This window comes from Dendrobium catenatum, unplaced genomic scaffold, assembly GCF_001605985.2.
Source record: "Dendrobium catenatum unplaced genomic scaffold, ASM160598v2 fragScaff_scaffold_665, whole genome shotgun sequence".
NCBI classification, from domain to species: domain Eukaryota; kingdom Viridiplantae; phylum Streptophyta; class Magnoliopsida; order Asparagales; family Orchidaceae; genus Dendrobium; species Dendrobium catenatum.
In genome coordinates, this window is record NW_021319127.1 from 5,437,826 (window position 1) to 5,457,723 (window position 19,898).

A 19,898-nucleotide genomic window follows, 5' to 3' on the forward strand; every position below is an offset into this window, starting at 1 on the left:
AACTTACTAAAAACTTAGTCTTGCCCTAGCTTGAGGGGTCTCTCACCTTAGCATGAGGGGCCAGTTGTCCAATCCTAACGAGTCACTTACCCCATGATGAGGGCTAACATGCACAGTAATTTGTCCCATTTAAGTAATTTTTTCCCACCCTGCCAAGTTTGCCCATATTTGCAAAAAAAAGAAAAAGAAAAAGGAAATAGGTCCCAGCCCTAGGTTCTCAAAACCAAAGTCGTCCCCACATCCTGTCTCCTCTCTCCCTCACAACTCCAGCCGACAACGTCGCTCGTAGACATAGATATACACAAGTGAGGATGGTTGAATATTTTTCTTTGATTGCAATAAACATTTACTCTATTCTCTTCACATTTATAGAATTAGATGTACTATTCATGGTTTCATTACAAAATGATCTGTTGATGTTGTTAGTGGTGATTATTTATCAACATAATAAAATAGTATCTAATTAGTCAGTTTCATAAATTATTTTTATTAGTTTTTTTGTTTGTTTTTATATTCTACACCTCCTGAGTATCTTTTCACATAAAAGGGGTTTGCTTGATCTTTACTAATTTGAATGAGTAAAATGATTGCATATTTTGACTTTAACAATATCATATATTCATAAAATTAATTGTGAATTTGTGATTCTTAAGATAGAGAATATATATTTAAATTTTATTTATGATCTTCTTTAATGTCTATATTCACTTATTTTCATATAGAATTTAATTTTTCATTGGAATTGTATGCTGTCCAATTCAAATTTGTCCATGAGCTGGGTGGAATAAAAAAGAGCCCAAGGTGAGCAATTGCATACTATGAAATTTCTTTGTGAGAGAATAAACATTTTAACTATTTTTTGCCCACATTCAATAAATGAAATTACTCAAATACTTATTTTTTTTATTTCATATACATTTCATAATATTATTTAACCCATCCTCAAAAGAGATAGCTAGTTTTGCCCCTGCATGCATGCCATTCTTTTTTCGGACTTTTAAGTGAATTTATTAATACAATTACGCACATCACATATACAAGTATTAAATTCAAGACCTTTTGGCCGGTAACCCGAGCTCCCAACGAATAGATCAAGGTGGGTGGTGTCATACATGCCATGTTGAGCTACAGCAATCAGTAAAAGGGGAACTTCCAATAGCTTAATCATAGTAATCTATGAGAAATCCACCTTCGAAACATGGCTAAACATTCCTTAGCCTTATATTCTGGAGCAGTGTGTCCAGCACCCTATATAAGATACAAATATAATCATGCCAAGCCTAAGGAATTAATTACAAGTATTTAACCAAGAACGTCGAAGCTGAAAAGCTTTACCTTAACAGTCGCAAAGGTCATATTATTGGAGTAAGATTCTGTGTATCTATGGAGCCAATGGGGGAAGAAATGAGCCATCATTATATGACATTATAGAAATAAGTAATTAGGAACATACCCAGCAACTTGGCCGCTGACATGCCAAGATCTCCATGGGTCTCTGATGGAGAATTTTAGGGATTTTATCCACTCCTTTGTGCCCATGAAAGGGACAACCATGTCATGATCACCACTGCACCAAAAAAAATAAATATATGTAAACATGTGTGTGTGTGTGTGTGTGTGTGAGAGAGAGAGAGAGAGAGAGAGAGAGAGAGAGAGAGAGAGAGATTAATTGACAAAGTTTTTGTCAGCTAACTATGTACCTCTCACCTGTAAACCAATGCACGATGGCCGCTAGTGGTGATATTAACCTGATATTCAAGGTTGCTTCTTACATCCTTTGTATAATTCAAGTCATGAATGCATCTCTGCCACTCCTTCACTTTTCCCTGATTCAAACATTAATTAGTTGCTAAGATTAGATTAATTTCAAAATAAATTTAACTTTTTTTAAATTTATCATAATAAAAAATTTATTTCGATATACTCATCAATACTTTTCCATAAAGCTTTTAAGGTATTGTATTTCTTTCCCAAGTTGTTTCATTCCATCATAATCAGCTCCATGCAGACATAATTAGAGGGCTAACTATTTCATATTTTTATTTTAATATATTATTTTTATAAGAATTTAATAAGGGAGTAAACTAAAAATCTTATACCTTTTTGACATTGAGAGCCTCTTGAACATCGTTGTTGTTTGCCCATATATACATGAGATAATAAGAATATGTCTGCAGCCATATTTATAGTTAGTGTACCACTCAAGAATTTATGAAAACTTAAATATATAGATATTTAATACAAGAAACTCTTCTTCCACAACTTTACTCGTAGGAAACAAAATAAATAAGGAAAATTAATTACTCTGCACTTGACATCAGGAATTGGAGGCTCGAAAAGAACTGTGTAGCTCTGCTGTACTAGCATAGACCTTCTTGTATTAGAAATGTAATTAGGTTTGGGTGCAGCAAAACTGCATTTGGGCTCCAAAATTTGTGTTGTCATGAGCTCTGACTTGAACTGCATATGCATATTTGACGAATATACCATAAATTAATCGAAGAGATGACCAAGATTTATCAAGGCAATTATGATCCTTTACTTTTCGATACAGAAGACTGCTTTGATCTAAACTACAACTTGAAATTAATTACCTAATTTTTTTAGATATATTTTAAAGATTGTTTAAAAGAAAAAAGACACACACACAGAATACTAATGTCAAAAAAGAAAAAAAAAATTAGCCAAATCATAAATAAAGACCTTAAGAGGGCATAGAGAGATATGGTTACATTGATGCTTACCTCCTCAAAGATTTGAATAAGAGAGGCACATGGAGAATTCTTTGGATTCTCGTAGTCTTCACCCTCACAATTCTTATCAATGCCCTGAAATGGAAACAAGGTTCAGAAACACACACCAGAGAGAGAGAGAGAGAGAGAGAGAGAGAATTTGAAATTTTTTTTAAAAGAGTAAGAGAGAGAGAGAGAATTTGGAAAATTTTAAAAATAATGAGAGAGAGTATTTGAAAAAATTTTAAAATAGAATATCACCTGATATAGTTCATCAGAAATTATACCCATTCCGAAAGCAAAAGGTACTTGAGCATTATAATCAATAAACTCACCAGTTGATGGATTACCAATCATATAGCCCTGCAGCTTGGAATTGAAAAATATGTAACATTCAATTAATAATAAGGTATTTTTTTATGATAGAAAGAAGAAGTATATTAATATTTAGTATGACTAAATAAAGAGTTGAGGTGTATATGAGCTTATGTATATATAATGTCTATGAAATCTATTTTTAAATTGTTTTTTTAATTATTTATTTATAATGTGAATATTACTTATTTATTAGTTAATTAATTATTTATTTATTTATACACTATAAAAATAATTTTATCTATTTATCACTTATAAATTATTTTGACATAAATATTTTTTAGATAAAAATTTATAAAATAAATTTGGTATATAACATATACATGTAAAATATATTTAATCATATAAAATAAATTAATAATAATATATATACCTCTCCTTCTACCACTGGTCCGATTTTCACAACCTTGGATACAATTGCCTATTTAACTAAACAATTATTGCAATCAAAGTTTACTGCTCATCAGTGGAAGGGTGACCTAAAAACCTTAATTTATATTCATAATTAAAACAATATTCTAAAAAATAGTAGCCGATGTGCTCCCCTTTTCTCTTGATCAGCCTCTTCCTCCCTTGCCTTCGATGCTTCTGGCCGATGGTCTAACCCCCTCCCCCCTTTCCTTCTCTCCCTCCCTGCCTAATGGCCTCCACCTCGATGTTTATCGAGAAAGATCTTCCCCACCCATCCCTCTTACTTAAACTTAAAGAATATACTTAACCAGCCTTCCTCCTCCTCAAAATCCCCCCCCGGAAAAGGTTATCTCATTCTTAGTAGGGGAAATTTCTCTTGCCTTTAGAGAATGGTACCTCTCTCTGGTTAGGTATTTGATTGGGAGATAGCCTTACTACGAACCTTGTCAAAAAATCTAGGTTTACTTTTGCTCAGGCCTATGTTTAAGCGCCTAACAGTTCCCCTTTACTTGATTAAATCTACGTCTCACTTTTTTACCTCATTCCTTCATGACGTCATTTGGACCTATCTCGATCCCTACTTGGTGATATGATGGTCAAAATCATCTACTTATCAATTATCTAGACCTTAATCAACTTTTAATCAAATCTTCAATCAACTTTCAACCCAATCATCAATTCAACCTTTAATCAATCTTTAATCAGCCTTAAACCATGTCTAATCAATCTAAATGATATATATGATTGTGATTGATGTGGATAATTTTAAATCAATTAATTAAATCCAAAATTGCATTCAAATCTAGAATCTTAGCTCAAAATCAAAGGTTAAAGGCCAATATCCTAAAACACTTTCTCGGTGATTTTTCAAACACTTTAAAAACCCAATAAAAATGACCCATAATTCATGATCTATCAATTGAATAATGATTAGGTATGTCCCTATGGTCAATCCTCCAAATTTTGAATCTAATGTGATACTTCTAACCCCAAAAACTAAATTAAAATCCAAAGACTGCAAAACCTTCAAATAATTACAACCTATGCCACTGAACCTTACACTTTCTAGAATTTGACCTTTGGACTTTCTCCAAGACTCTTGACCTTATCTATAGCCTTTGTTCTGATATGATGAACATTAAACTATATTTTGTTGGACCTAGTTTGACCCATAGTTGAGCAGGGGTAAAAATAACAAAAATGCCATTTAAGAATAAAATTGGATTTTTTTCTGAAACACAACATGGAATAATCAAATAGAACCTTGAAATCTCCTTTAATATACCCCCAAACACCATTAAGAGTGCATTGGTCTTAAATTTCAACCTTGGTCAAGCATGGTTGATCAAGTCAACAAACTTAAACCAAATTGTCCTTTAAGGGTTTAAATGGTCATATTAACTCAAATGACCACTCTAATGTATGGGAACACTTCCATTTGTCTCTAATCATCAAATTAAATCTCTTGGACCCAATTCCAACCCCTGGTCTGACTTGGTCAACTTTAAACCATGGTTGACCATATCAGTTTTAAACCCTAATTTACATTCAATCAAGCTTCAAATCCACTATGAACTATATCAAAACACCTTGAACACTTTTCCTAGTGAATTGGAATTGATTGGACACTTTGACCCAGTAAATAGTTGACTTGGTTAACTAAGCCCAAGTTGAGTCAAATCTGACCTATTTGGGTCAAATCATTTTATCTAACGAAATCAACATCTTCAAACCCTTAATCTCACTCCAATCCATGATTCAAGTGCATTCAAACCATTAAAGAATCAAAATCTTAATTAGTTTGACCAAGTAAAATTATTAGGCTTGGTCAAATTCCCATAATTTAGGTCAAATCACTATCTATAGACAATCAAACCCCCTTCAAGCTTCAAATCCACTTTTTTTTTCATGCCTTGAACATATCCCAATCAAGGATGAGTCAAAAACTTTTGAGTTTAACCAAGTTAAATCAAAATCCTTTATCAAAATCCATCCTATATGATCACATTCATTCTTGTATTAACTCCAGCTCTTTGACTCCTCTCAAACTTATTTCAAATAGCTCCTCACAATTCCTATCTGCCACCTCATTATCCTTTAACTAGTTGACTGGTCAAACTAGTAAACTTAAGCTTAAAACTCTTCCAAATTGTCAACCAACCTAGCCTAAGCATATCTTTTAAACCCCAAAGCCCTCTTAAGGGCCCTCTAAACCTAACCCAGATAAGAGCCTGATTTAGCCTAAAGTGACAAGAGTGGTCCCCCTACCACACCAAGCCACCAATGGCCATCAACCCTGACCCAGCCATTTCCTTGCCATCCCAACGGCTTAGGACACATGTAAGGCATCAATGCAAAGGCTTTGATTGTTCCAAGTTGTCCAATCTAAAGCCTAGGGTTTAATGCAATGATAAGAGCTCATTTCACTCATCCTAAGCACACTTATCACTAGAGCTTATTACAGCTATTTCTCTTTTCATTTCAACTCTCCAAGACTCTCTCTCTATTTCCCTATTCCAAAACCACTTATCAATAGCCGCCTCTGATGAGTTTCTAGCGAGAAGAGCCACCAACTTTGTCCAGGCACCATTGCTGATGATCTAGAAAATTTTGGCCATCGATTTCTATTAGGAAATTATTTATGGACAATCTACAAGTTCAACAAGCTCAAAAACATAAAAAACCATCCAGTAATACTCGGTAATTCCTCAACTCTAGCTTTCTACAGTTGGGTTTAATTATCTTTCTGAAATGCAATTTTTAAACCAAGAAAACTTTTCCCCATTAATGCTCTTCACTAAATCTATCTCTGTTTAAAATTTTATCAAAATTGGCAAAGCGATTTTTAAGAATGGAGCAATTAATTCATTTATAAGGCTTATTGTTAGTGCATGAAAATGAACGAAATCTAGACCGTTGATCTTATAATCAATGGTTCATATAAAATTATTTCACGGATTGTTTCAACCGTGTAGATTACTACGTTGTTCAGATTTCCATCCGCCTCGATCTGAGTTGTTGATTTGATATCACGGATGATCCAATGGTGTGCGACATTTGTTGACTCGGATAAGTGATTATCGCATCTGTACCTTGTGCCACCGCCTCCAACTATTTACAATGATCATGGTGCCGTTGTCGCTATTTGAATTGGTGAACGTGTGGCGCTTCTCCATCGGCATTAGTTTTAAACCCATTTAAAAATGTTTTAAAATGCATTTTAAATACAAATTTTTCCAAAATCCAAAGTAAATTAGATATGTGGAAAAATTATAAGCAACCCCTAAAATTTTTTATATTTTCAAGCCCTTTTTTAAAAAAAAATATTTTCAAACCTAGATGATGGGTATTTAGGGAATACTTTTAGCATGTTTGTTTTATGAGTTTCTTCGTTTATTCCCTTGATACTCATCCAAATGTTTTGAAATTTTGCAGTGGGATTTGCCATGCTTTTACTTATTTTCAATAAAATTTTTTAAATTTTTTGACCTATATTATCAATTAATTTTACATTAACATGAGTCAATTTTAACATATCATTTGAAAATTCCTTGTGTTTGGATACTTGATTCCATTCAATTAAACCTCTTCATTGAAGTTTTAAATAGAGTTTAGTTATCAATGAATTGAGTTGATCAAATCAAATGCAAGTGTACAGGTCATTTGCATGTGAACCATTTTTTTAATTTACATAATTTATAGTTTAGGCACTTTGTCTTGCATTTGGATTTTATTGATGAAAACTATGGTAAATATATCCAATATCATAGTATGTCAAGAGCAATATAATGAGGATGTGTTTCTTTGAGTGAATATTTAAGTTTTTAGGCTATGGATTAACCCAAACACTTAGAAATACACCCCTTCCACTCCACCTAGATTTAGGTCATATATTTGGCTTTAATTTGCACGGTGTGGCTATTTATGTATGTGTTAAGGGTTAGAGACCTCTAATTGTAAACAAACACAACTAAGAGATATTTTAGGAAAAGCATTAAGGACAAGGGTTGGGATTTTAGAGAAAATGATAGAAATTTAATTATACACTTAATATGGATAAAATTCAAGACATGTAAACTTAGTGACATTGCCTACCTCAGGTTATAAATCCACTGAATTTAAAGTTATGAAATCAAAACTTTGATTAAGTTAAAATTAACCCATTAATTAACCTTGGAACTTATAAAAATCATAACTAATTCAAAATAAATAAATAAATAAATAATATATCAAAGTAACCAAAATTAAATCCCCAACCTAGCAAAATAAAAATCCCCTTGACTGAACCTTAAATTTGACCTTAATTTAATTTGAGTGAAAAATATTATTTAATTAATTAAAAAATATTTTAAAATTTTAAATAATTCTCAAACACTTAAAAAACACCCATGGGTCATTCCTAACCTTTGGAAGTGATTTCATGAAGTTTGGAAAAGGTTTGGATAAAAATAATTAAAATCTTTTTAATTAAATCATTAAAAATTCACAATCTATTCCATAAAATTCCAAATTGAACAAACTCAGAGACTTTAGATTTCATTTAGGGTATAGTACTTATTAAAAAATGTCAAACCACCAAAAATAAGTCAAAATTTAAAAGATAACTTTTTGGTCACACATAGTTCAAATTTGAGTCAAAATTTCAAAAATTCATAACTTAACATAGAAAATCCAAATCCAAAAAATTTAGTGTCTAATTACTCATCTTTGGATCTAATATTTAAGAAAATAATAAAACTCTAGATTTCATTTCAGTTTAAAAAGTCAAAAATTGGCACCTTAATTTAATGCAGTAAATAATTCATAAAATTTCCAAAATTCAATAATTGATTTTAATTCCAAAAAACATTAATCTTATTAATAAAATTAATCAACCAACGCCTTATAACCCAACAAGCACTCTAAAGATGAAATTTTTAGGATTGACTACCTTAAGCTCTAGGGGTAAGTGTCCTAAGAAGGTTTCATTCTTAAGCCCACTATGATAATGCCACGAATGGATAAATGAAGTATAAAATATTAAAAATAATTTATTATTAAATATTTAACTAAATTAAAATATTTAATTCAACTACACCAACTAGGTTTTTAGGATGGATTACTTTGAGTTATGGGGTTACGTGTCTAGAGGAGGTTTTGTCCTCGAGCCCATTATAATAATGCCATGAACCGGTTGATGAAAAACACTAATAAACTTAATTAATAAAATATATAACCAATCAATCTAATTTAAATTAACTTAACAAAATTGATTACTATTGGATAACCCGAGCTTACAAGGCTAATAACTTAGTCCCAAGGAAGGTGAAATAAACTTTACGACTTTATTGTAAGTAAAGATAGTAATCACTCAACCATTAAAACACACTCTAAAATTAACATTAAAATAGTAATAGTTAAACCCAAATTAAAAATCACTTAAGCCTTTAACGAACATCAAAACACAAGACAACTTTAATAAATTACATAGAATAAGACCTATCCAAGCCACATAGCATGATGCACATATATTAGATAGTTTAATAGGATAACCGATTCTAGTTCTAGGATATATCACTATTTAATTTTTTGCTACTTATGTGTCAAGTTTTCTATGATTTTCACTGCATTCCTGTTGCAATTAGTTGATTGATGTGATTATTTATATATGTGTTAATTTTATGCAATCTGTGAGTTGATGTGATGTGCATTAGATTACCCCTAGGTTAAGAATTATTTGGATGCTTATAAGATTTTTTATATGTGGTCATGCTCATGCAGAGCTAAAATCAAGGGGATAATTTAAAGCTTAAATTGATAAATTTTTTACAGGTGTTAAAATGCAAAGTCCCCTTGAAATTAAAAGAGCATGCTTAAGTGTGTTATTTACTTTAAATTTAAGTAACATAAATATATAACTAATTTGGATATATTTTATTATAACTACTTAGGATAACCATGCAGGATGTCTAAAATCTTTTTATAATTTTGACATGTCATGTAATTTAATCGAGTTGTAATACAAAAGTTAATTTTTGAGATGGAATGTTATACATCAAACATGAAATCCAAAGAGGAGGGAAAATCCTATTTATTGATTAATTATTTATGTTATTTATGCTATAGAAATTATCCTCTTTTATAGATTTCTTTCTTGCATGCCGCATTTTTTTTAGCCTAAAAACATATGGAGGCTTATGAGGGTACGCTTAAAAGATTTTCTACTCAAATCAAATAAAAAATTTTAGGCTCACATTGAAATTTTAATGATTTAAGAAGTAAGCTCGGGATCACCGAGAGTTCACATGCATTCATATAGAAATCTTATGCTCTTTATTAGGTACCTCCTCGCCTACAGGTTCTAGCATACCACCAAACCTATTAAGGTGCAGATCTGTCAATGAGATGTTGTGTAATCTCTAGGATAAAATATATTTTTAAGCCTTTTTAAAAATGCTTCATACTGATTTTGCATACATGGTCAACCAACATGCATTATATTAGAAACAAATTAAAGTGTCAATAAAATTTTAATTGTATTTGAACCATTAATTTCCATACATGAGTCAAGGGGCTAATTAAGATCTGCTATTGTCATCGGCCCCAATTCCTCAAGATTTAAATAACAATAGCCTACTAATCCTTCATACAAAAATTAGATTCATGATTTTAAAGAACCTAGGTGGTTAGCTGGCTCCCCAATCTGGGCCGAGATAAGTCCATATCTGCACTAGATTAGCTAGGTTCTGGCTACTATCATTTAGTGCCCAAAATAGATTTAAGATTCAAGGTGGACTTTAAATCATAAGACCATAAATTTGAAAATATAATCCAACCATTCTAATAAATTGATAACTTGAATTAAATTTTCTCTTTGATTTAAAATTTAAAGCCCAGTCTATATAATAGATCGAGACATTTCTAAGTTATTTTAAAATCCCAAAATGCCTCTTACTTCTCCTCCTCTGGCCTCCATAAATAAGTTTTCAACATTTGATCCAATCCCAATTGAAAACTCTAGCTTCACTCCCTGTGATATCCTTCCTTAATAATCTAAAAAATAAATTTCTGTGATTATTTTAATTGAGAGTTTTCTTAGGGAATTCAGGTTCCCTACGAGATAATTAACTACAAGGGCTTGTGCTTGTAAGAGATTTAAAAGCCCTAGATCAATTTTTAAAACTCAATTAACTCACTTTGGGAAAATAAAAATCAACAATGATCATTTTTGTCATATTTGGACGATCATAATAAATGATACTTTCTTATCTCTCGAAGATATATCATTTGTTATCATGGCTTTAAATATAAAATTAAAGACAGTTCATCTAGACTTTCATAGTCAAAGTACTTGATCGAACATCATTTTGACCTTCTTCTTCATATGTAATGCTTCATTGAATTTCACTATCATAATCAGGATGGAATTTATAGTTTTATTGTCTGAACTTATTAAGGAATAATATTCTAGCCTCATAAGGTGATATATCACTTATAATGACACATTCAACTTCAAAGCTAAACTTCTAGAAATCAAATTTTCCCAAAGTAATTTAATTATAATTTTCTTTACCTCTTTCTAAAGAAAAGCAAATCTTTTTCAAGCTAAACAAATTAACCAACACCCATTAGATAGAAAACCTATAGTGCTACCTATCCTATACCTATTGGAAGCCCACTCCTTTCTCTAATTACTATCCTTTTGTTCATCTCTCAAACCTATGCCACATTATCCCTCTGCAAAACTCTAATCTTGCTCATATGGGTGCCAACATAAGTCACAGACCATGCCATACCTCCCATGGCACCACCACTCCTCCAATAAATAAATTCCTAACCCATATCCTCCCCAAATATAACTCCCTCTCCCATTATAAACATGGGGACTTCTCTAAAACCATCCACAACCAACTCAAAAAAAGGTCAATCCATTGTCCTAAAAAAACTAATATACTTCCCAATAATAGCTTCTTGGAATATGCAGGGTTTTAATAACTCTAAAAAAGTCCAAGGCTGTAAGGATTTAGTCAACTCATTTAGTCTTGATATCTTGTATATTCTTGAAGCTAAAATTAAAGTTGCCTTTACTTCTGACCCTTGGTTCTTGGTTACTCATAAACTTTTAATAATGATAACTATAATGGTAAGTTTTCTCTTTCAAATCCTGGTAGGATTTGATTAAAATAGAATTCCTCCACCATCACGTTTAACCCCATTTCCATATCCTCCCAATACATCCATTGTCATATTTCATTGTGCTTTCATCTCTCTTTACTGTTGTATATGTATATAAATATAGGGCTTGAATGTGCAACTTTATGGCAAGACTTGAATTAAAATGGGTAGGGCTCCTCCTTCCCTTGGATAATTATTGGGGACTTTAATTATTAAAAGTTCTCCCACAAAAAAGTTGGTGGAGACCCTATACCAATTCATAAGCTTTAGGAGCTTAATAGTTTTACTTTTGACACTGGTACTTTTGATTTGGTCTGTTGCAACTCATGACCCCGAGTTTGAGATTTTGATGATGAAAAATAATGTTGTTTGAATTATCTTGAGATTCATTGAATATTATTTGCTATTATCCGTGAGTACTAACATTTCAGGAAAGATCAAAAGCAACTCAGAATGACAGGAAGACTCAAGAATCTGGGTAGATTAGGAGTATGAGTCTGCAATGTATTTTGTAGTTTATTTTATTTTTACTTTCTTGAGTCTGGCCACAAAATGCATAAAAGTCTGAGCAACCACGCACACACACAGGGGGAGAGTGTTTTTAAATGAAAATTTTAGATTTTTTCTTTCTCTGTAGATCGTACTGTACGATATTATTTCGTACCGTACCATCAGAGCTTTGTATGACGATTCTGTGAATAGATCGTACCGTACGAATATAATCGTAATGTACGATAAGTTCAAATCCAAAACCCAAGCCGTCGTTTTAACTTAAGTAAGTTATTTTGCGCCGTTCGTACCATACAAACATGTTCATACTGTACGATTTATTTTAAATACTTACTTAATTTAACCCATGATTAGTGCAATAAATCCTTGATTAGTGCAAAAATTCCGGGCTTAATTATAATTTGAACATCGTACTGTACGAACCCTTCGTACAATACGATGAACAGAGACAAATTATAATCATCCCGAAGATCGTCCTGGACGATCTCTTGGGTTTTGTCTCATCGTACTGTATGTGATAATCGTACCATACGATAAATATAGATGATGTTTGATCGTCCAGCTTCTTGGAATATGCAGGGTTTTAATAACTCTAAAAAAGTCCAAGGCTGTAAGGATTTAGTCAACTCATTTAGTCTTGATATCTTGTATATTCTTGAAGCTAAAATTAAAGTTGCCTTTACTTCTGACCCTTGGTTCTTGGTTACTCATAAACTTTTAATTATTATAACTATAATGGTAAGTTTTCTCTTTCAAATCCTGGTAGGATTTGGTTAAAATAGAATTCCTCCACCATCACGTATAACCCCATTTCCACATCCTCCCAATGCATCCATTGTCATATTTCATCGGGCTTTCATCTCTCTTTATTGTTGTATATGTATATAACTATAGGGCTTGAATGTGCAACTTTATGGCAAGACTTGAATTAAAAATGCGTAGGGCTCCTCCTTCCCTTGGATAATTATAGGGGACTTTAATTGTTAAAAGTTCTCCCACAAAAAAGTTGGTGGAGACCCTATACCAATTCATAAGCTTTAGGAGCTTCATAGTTTTACTTTTGACAGTGGTACTTTTGATTTGGTCTAGTTAGTCTCAATTATTAATAAATGACCTTCTAATCTTGTCCACCTCATGTTGGATAGAATACATGTTAATGTCCGATGGATCAAGATCTTTCCTACTTCCTTTTATAAAGTTGATGGGAGTGTATTCTTTGTGTTTGGAAGTGTTAATGCTTCACTGGTGACAAAATTATATGATAATAAAATTGTTTACCTCTAAAAATTCACATGCTAAATGTTCATAACTACAAAAACTGTTCTACCGATCAAGCAATAAAGTGTTATGAGAAATTGTTGAACCCACCATAAAATAGGTGAATCACAATTGACTCTAATATTGCCTGCTCAAACTACAAATTTTGTCATATGTAATGAAATAAAGGGATAATTACAAGAACTACGGAGAATGCTAAAAATAGTGAAGATAACTAAGAACAAAGATGTTTTGGGCTAATGATGGTGAATGAATCTATGTTCTATTAAGCAGACTCATGTACACTAGTTGTGAATTGAAGATTATGCACCTTTTGATTCGTATCAAGCTTGTTAAGGTGTAAAAAAAAGGTTTACGGCCTCTTTTCATTTATTATATCTCCATAAATATTACAATCCTAACTAGCCTAAGTCTAGATATGAAAGCATTCTATTTTAATACTACTATTTGTTCCAACATCTCCTCATCGAGATAATGCATCACATTAGATTTTAAATTTATACATGACCATTGCACAAATTAGATTAATCATGAGAGATATTGAAAATAATAATTCACATTTATATTTAAGAGTCTACATTAGGATATACATAAAATTTTATATCATTTGTCCAAAACTAGAGTTTAGCCGGCCATAGATTTAATATTGATAAAAATAATTTTCATTACATACTCGAGAAAAGAGTAAATATAGAAAAGAAGAAGAAAATAAAAATTGAAATGAAGAATCCCCAATAAATCCTACAGATGGACTCTTCCCTGAGTGATTATCTCCTTACACCATTACTCTCCACACTCCTTTCAACTCCCAAGTGTGATTTTTCTCTCTATAAGGATGATCAACTACTCAACTATATGTCACTCACTATCATCTGGTTCCTGTCGACAAGGATATTATGATAGACCAACAACCCAAATATTTTTAATGCCATTCTCTTTAGCTGCCAAATTATCATTTTTAGTGATTTATTATGATAGTCGCTAATAACATATTTTCTTGTAGTGTGACAAGTTACTGAAAAGGGAAATTCCTGCTCTCTATACTTGCCACACATGGAACAATTTTGAAGAAAGTATTACTCATTATCTCTTTGAGTGTGATCTCTCCTTTGAAATTATCTCACATATTATTCCATGGGTTACCGGCTTCCTTTAGTGGCCAATTTTACTTTAACTTTTTCGTCATATTTCTAATCTACTTCATGAATCCTCTACTGCAAAAAAATTATACTACATGGTTACCTTTTATTACATTTATTTCATCTGGAAAAAGAAGAATACTAGGTCTTTTGGGCATTTCATGTTTAGTTCAACTACTATTTGTTACAAAATTATAGAAGCTATTATTACTAAGGCATCTAAATTAAAGAACATTTGTGATGTTATGCATCTCCTAAACTATGACATGGCCTATGTTAGAATAAGTAGTTTTTATTCTATCTTCTTATGGGGGTTCTATTGCTTCTCCTTGCGACTGATTGTTTTCTTTGTATGGTTTCTGTAGGCCTTGATGATCGTGGCTTGTAGGCTCCATAAATTTGAGCCCCGACCTCCATTAATCTTTAAGGAGAGTTTTAACAAATTAAGTTCAGGGTAAATTTTAAGAAGACATATTGGATTGTTAAATAAGACACTACCCAGAGATTTCACCCTCATTTTGTGAGGACTTTATGATTTGAATTATGGTTTCCTATAGGCGTAAGTCCTTATAATTAATTACCCCTCCCGAAAATGAGAGAGAACTTTAGATTAAGGCTAGTCGTTGATCAGATATGTGATATGTCTTTGGAAAAATTTAATATTTAGAATAAAAAATTCATGATCTTATGCTTAAAGCAGATGGTGGGGGAAGGATGATGAGCCTGATCAAGATCCCATTGTTTCATCATCCCGGGCCATCATGGTACCTAGTTTACTTAGTTAGAGCGGGAAGTCGACCCAACTTGACAGAAGGATCCTTGTTGGTAGCCATGAGTTGCTTCATCTAAGGGTACCTTATAGACCTGAGATGAATATTTTTTTAAGGTTACAAAACTGAATCCACTTTAACTAATATAGGGATTTATTCTCTATTGATTATATCATATCGATTCATGTCTCAAGAATTTGACACCATTGAGGAACATACGAGCTATGTTTATAATCAAAATACAATGAAATCATCCTACCAAAATACTAGGTCAAAGGGTTTATGTCATAATCATTGACCATATGGAGCCATAAGGCCAAACTACAGGTTCTTTGTAGAGCCATCTAGCTAAACTACTAATTAGTGGACCAATGCTACATCCTTATTGGTAGGAGACTATTTTAAAATAAATTCTAGTAATATTTTTTAACAATCACTAACTCTTTATGAGCTGAAGAGTATTTTTAAACCTGTCTACCTCAATAAATTATTATCGATGGTGTATGGATTTTTCTTTAAGCATTTTATGTCTTATTTCAATTTTAAGTATTTCAGGCTTCGATATTTTCTTTGAGTTTGAATTTTGTGGGCATTAAGGTGGCATTTTGCATATCTAGAATTAACCTCTGGCATGCTACGAAGAGCATGTACAAGGCCTACCTGCCTAGCCATAAGCGTCGCACCAAGTTCACTCCTACTGTGCTACGACAACTCGTATAACGATTCTCCAACACGTTGCAAAAGCTGAATGCAGGATTTTAAGCCTAGGGATTATACTTGCGTGAGGACTCATGATGACAGTGAAAAGGATTACAAAAATGCACAAATGTTTTTTATAAAATATTTTTCTTCTTTTATTGTTGAATTTTCTTCTTTTTTGTTTCTATTTTTTATTTTTTATTTTTTGGAATAAGGAAGGTCATGAAAAAGAGTGAACGATCGTGCATCTATAATGTCGACTGGGTTCGGATTAGTTTGGTTTCGGAGGAGCTTGGCAGCTTGAAGAGGAATCATCATAGTGGCGGGGGTGATCTGGACGTCGCGCTTAGTGTACATGAGAAAGCTTCGGGTAGCTGGAGTTGTAGCTGGAGGTATCTATTAGAAGTGTCAGGCAGGGCATAGCATTTGGATGATGAAAGTTGGAGGAGGAGGCGGGCTTGATCGATTGGGCACAGTTGGAGACAGGGGATCAGGTAGAGTGCTGAAAGTTGAGCTCGGTGCTGGGAATGGCAAGCATAGCAGGTGGAAGGGTAGACTTTGATGGGTGACTGGAGTTCGGAGACAGTTGGTCTAAAGTCGGGTAGAGGTGAGATCGGCAGAGGGCTTGTGTCTGTTCATCTTGGATGTGAGGTAGGGTAACAAATTTGAGGAGGCAAGGCCAACCGATTGGATCAAATGCAGGTAAGGTGGAGGTCGTCTTGCGGCTAGGTTGTGGAGTTTGATTGGAGACTGTTAAGAGGTTCTTAGAGGTCGGACGGGCTAGGGGTTTGGCCGTAGGTTGATTCGTCTGTGAGTGGGTTGGAGGTCTATTGGGGATAACAGTTGAAGTGAATTGATAGAGGCGTTTGGGAGATGGTTACTGTGCAGGCTAGTGTGAGAGGAGGCTCGGTTGGAGGAGGCAAGAACAAGAGATGGTGGCTCAAAGGCGAAAGAGTTGCGATCAGTTGTAAGGTTGATGAAGCTTCTTACACAATAGAACCGAAGTCTTCCTTTGCTCTTCCTCTTATAGTGCGAACGGGAGCCTGAGACGGAGTAGAGGCTACGCGATTTGAGCAGAATTTTTGCGAGGAGCTGTGAGATAGGATAGTTCGGCTCCTTGTAGGTAATGGGCCAAATGGCAGAGAGTTTGAGCGGGATTTGAGTAGGGAATGAGGATGGGTCATCGGCTACATAGGTATTTCAACAAGTAATGATTTAATGTAATTTTTTATTTTTATTTTTAATTTTTGTCCTCTTTGGAGGTCAACATGGTTTCCCATCATGTTTGTTTTCATATTATAGGCTATTTTGAGAATTTTTTGGTTAATCTAATATTGCTCGCCTTGGACTGCCGTGCAGGCAATCAAGCATTTTATATTATCTCAAATGGTCACTCTAGCAATCAGGAAGCATTTTGATATTTTGATTAACTATGATTTTGGGTGTATTTTTATCATTTTGCTCTTTCATTGGATAGCCCTTTCCCCTATTTTGAATAAAACTCTATGTGATTTTTTTGATTCCAAGCTGTTTGTAATTTATATTTATAGTAAATGAATACAGGCCTATGCCCATAATATTCCCAGAAAAAGTTAAGGGTGACCTGGATATTAAATTTTGGCTGCTCCTCCAAGTCTTTTCCTGCAGTTCAAAATGGGTAATAAATTAACAATTTATTCACTAAAGAAAGATTAAAAAAATATTTTTTATATTGAGAAATAAGCATCAAATTTTTTTTATTACCATTTAAAATATTATGAACCACTAGTGGCACAACCTTTCCTGCATAGGAATCACCAGCAATATACAGAGGATTTGAAAGGAATTGAGGGTGGTCTTTAAGCCACTGGAAATTAAAAAAAAAACAAAGAGTTAAATCATGAAAAAATAATTTATAAAATAAAAATTGTATGTAGTTTAATTTTTTGCCAACCTTTCTGAGAAATATTACTGCATGTTTTGACCAAGATTTATCGCCAGTTTCATAACCTTCTGGATGATTGGAAAAAGAGAATCCAGTTCCGACTGGGGAGTCCAGGAAGATTATGTTGGAAATCTACAAATTAAAAAAAAATGAAAGGAAGAATCACATATTTATGAAATAAATAAGCCACTGAAATTAAATTATGTAAATATTGTCATTTATCTATGTATATTGTTACAGATTGATAGCTCACCTTGGTCCAAGAGTAAGGATGATAAACTAAATTTGGCAAGCTCCCGTTGTACCTTTCAGATATGAATTTTAATGGACCTTTACAATGTATATTAAAGCAAAAGAAATATTAAATCAGCAATCCATGCACAGAGACATACTAGATACAATTTTATGGTTGTTTGGTTTGGAACACTAAGGGCTTTTCCAACCGAAAAATTCATTTTTCACTCCAAATTACAGTAATACATCAAAATGCAGTAACTTGTTTCTAACAGAACTCAATTTCTAACACCAAAAAAGAATATTCCTACTATGTTCTTTCCCATACTTCATTTTATATAATTTTTTAATTAAAAAAAATGGCAAGTGAATAGTGCGACGTCAATATTCACCGACGATGAAATAGCGTCAAAATTGGCAAACGATTACATTGGAGATGCCCTAAGGCCATTATTCTATTACTTTTTCTTATATTAAAGATTTTATTTTAAGTTGAACTAAATAAATATAAGATGAATTTTGAGACATTTGGATCAGTGAAAATCACTTTCTTTGCATTTGAAAGTCATCAAACTTCAAATTCTTATACTATGTTGCGCCCTTGCCCAGTTGGGCTGCCTCATCCTCACCATCTTACCCACTCACTCGCACGAGCTATTATTTTGTGCGGACATTGGACAATTCCGGTTACGCGCTCAATACCGAGGGCGGGTACCAAGTTTGGTACTGAGCGCGGTACATTTTTGAAGTGACGTGGCGTATTTTTATTGGTCTCCAGACGCTTCGGACTCCACACAGAATAAAAATTCCACTTGGATAGGGAAGCCCACGCCGTCTCTCGCCCGTTACCCTCCTGCTGACTAGCCTATCACCACCCTCCCAAGTTATTTACGCCCAAGATATAGAAAGAGAAAAACAAGATTGAAAATAAATCTAATCATATAAAAAGACGATTAAAAAAGTTCATAAACAAAGAAGAGAAACCGAATAAGACGAAGGAAACAGACCGATCTCGAGAGAAAGGCCACTAAAGGCAGAGCAGCCAGGTCCACCAGTAAGCCATAGGAGAAGTGGATCCTCTCGCGGGTTTCTTTCTGACTCTATGAAGTAGTAGAATAACTGCACGTCATAAAATTCATCCACTTCTATATAGCTGAAGACAAGCACACATAACTAGTCAGATTTAAAACTTGATTGTATTAAAAAGAAAAGAAGAGAGAGAGAACAAACCCAGTTTCTAAATTGAAAGGTAAAGTACTCTGCTGCAAGAAGCCTGGGAGATGAGTAACTTTGTATGCTGCTGAGGCAAGAAGAAACCATCTAAACATACATGGGAGGAGAAGAAATAGCAGGATAATGAAACGATGGTGATAATTAACAGTAAGCATTGGGAAGAGCTTAGAGATGTATTAGAGATATCCGAGAGATAAACTATTGAGATTAGAAGTTATAGGGAGGAGATTCAAAGGAAGTCGATGACGTTGTCACCAATCAAGTTAGCTACTAGTTTTTAAATATGTATGCTTGAATTAACAAATTATCTATGTTTGAATGGGACAACATAAGATAATTGGTCTTTTGATGGGACATCATACCAAACCTTTGATTTATTTATCAGAGAGTGGAAAGCTGCCTGATTTTTTTTTTCCTTAAACAAATAGGAGCATAGTCC

At 33.2% G+C, this 19,898-nt stretch overlaps 1 protein-coding gene across 4 annotated transcripts; it reads right to left on the reverse strand.

Annotated features, from left to right (window-relative positions):
- Positions 1 to 873: 873 nt before the first annotated feature.
- LOC110115231 (serine carboxypeptidase-like 18) lies at positions 874 to 19,692 on the reverse strand. 4 transcript variants are annotated; one of them, XM_020848400.2, is made up of 14 exons: positions 19,457 to 19,686; positions 19,234 to 19,379; positions 18,246 to 18,322; positions 18,002 to 18,124; positions 17,812 to 17,914; positions 17,672 to 17,709; positions 2,994 to 3,095; positions 2,745 to 2,828; positions 2,305 to 2,460; positions 2,100 to 2,171; positions 1,708 to 1,826; positions 1,454 to 1,567; positions 1,336 to 1,381; positions 874 to 1,248 (listed from the first exon to the last, which is right to left on the reverse strand). In XM_020848400.2, the coding sequence occupies exons 1-14, from the start codon at positions 19,612 to 19,614 to the stop codon at positions 1,165 to 1,167; spliced, it is 1,422 nt and encodes a 473-aa protein (XP_020704059.1). In that variant the 5' UTR covers positions 19,615 to 19,686; the 3' UTR covers positions 874 to 1,164. The 4 variants fall into 4 exon arrangements, 3 of the variants coding, with proteins under 3 accessions (XP_020704059.1, XP_028551528.1, XP_020704060.1); XM_028695695.1 differs by lacking the exon at positions 2,100 to 2,171 and having other exon boundaries at positions 19,457 to 19,688; XR_003701074.1 differs by lacking the exon at positions 874 to 1,248 and having other exon boundaries at positions 1,355 to 1,381; positions 1,701 to 1,826; positions 19,457 to 19,690.
- Positions 19,693 to 19,898: the final 206 nt, after the last annotated feature.

Excerpts from the sequence above, each read along its gene's own strand:
- LOC110115231 (XM_020848400.2), bottom strand. The coding sequence starts at position 19,614 with ATGCTTACTGTTAATTATCACCATCGTTTCATTATCCTGCTATTTCTT. Across the intron at positions 2,172-2,304 it reads TTCCTGATGTCAAGTGCAGA|ACATATTCTTATTATCTCAT; the intron begins GTAATTAATTTT and ends ATATGGCTGCAG. Across the intron at positions 1,827-2,099 it reads AGGCTCTCAATGTCAAAAAG|GGAAAAGTGAAGGAGTGGCA; the intron begins GTATAAGATTTT and ends TGTTTGAATCAG.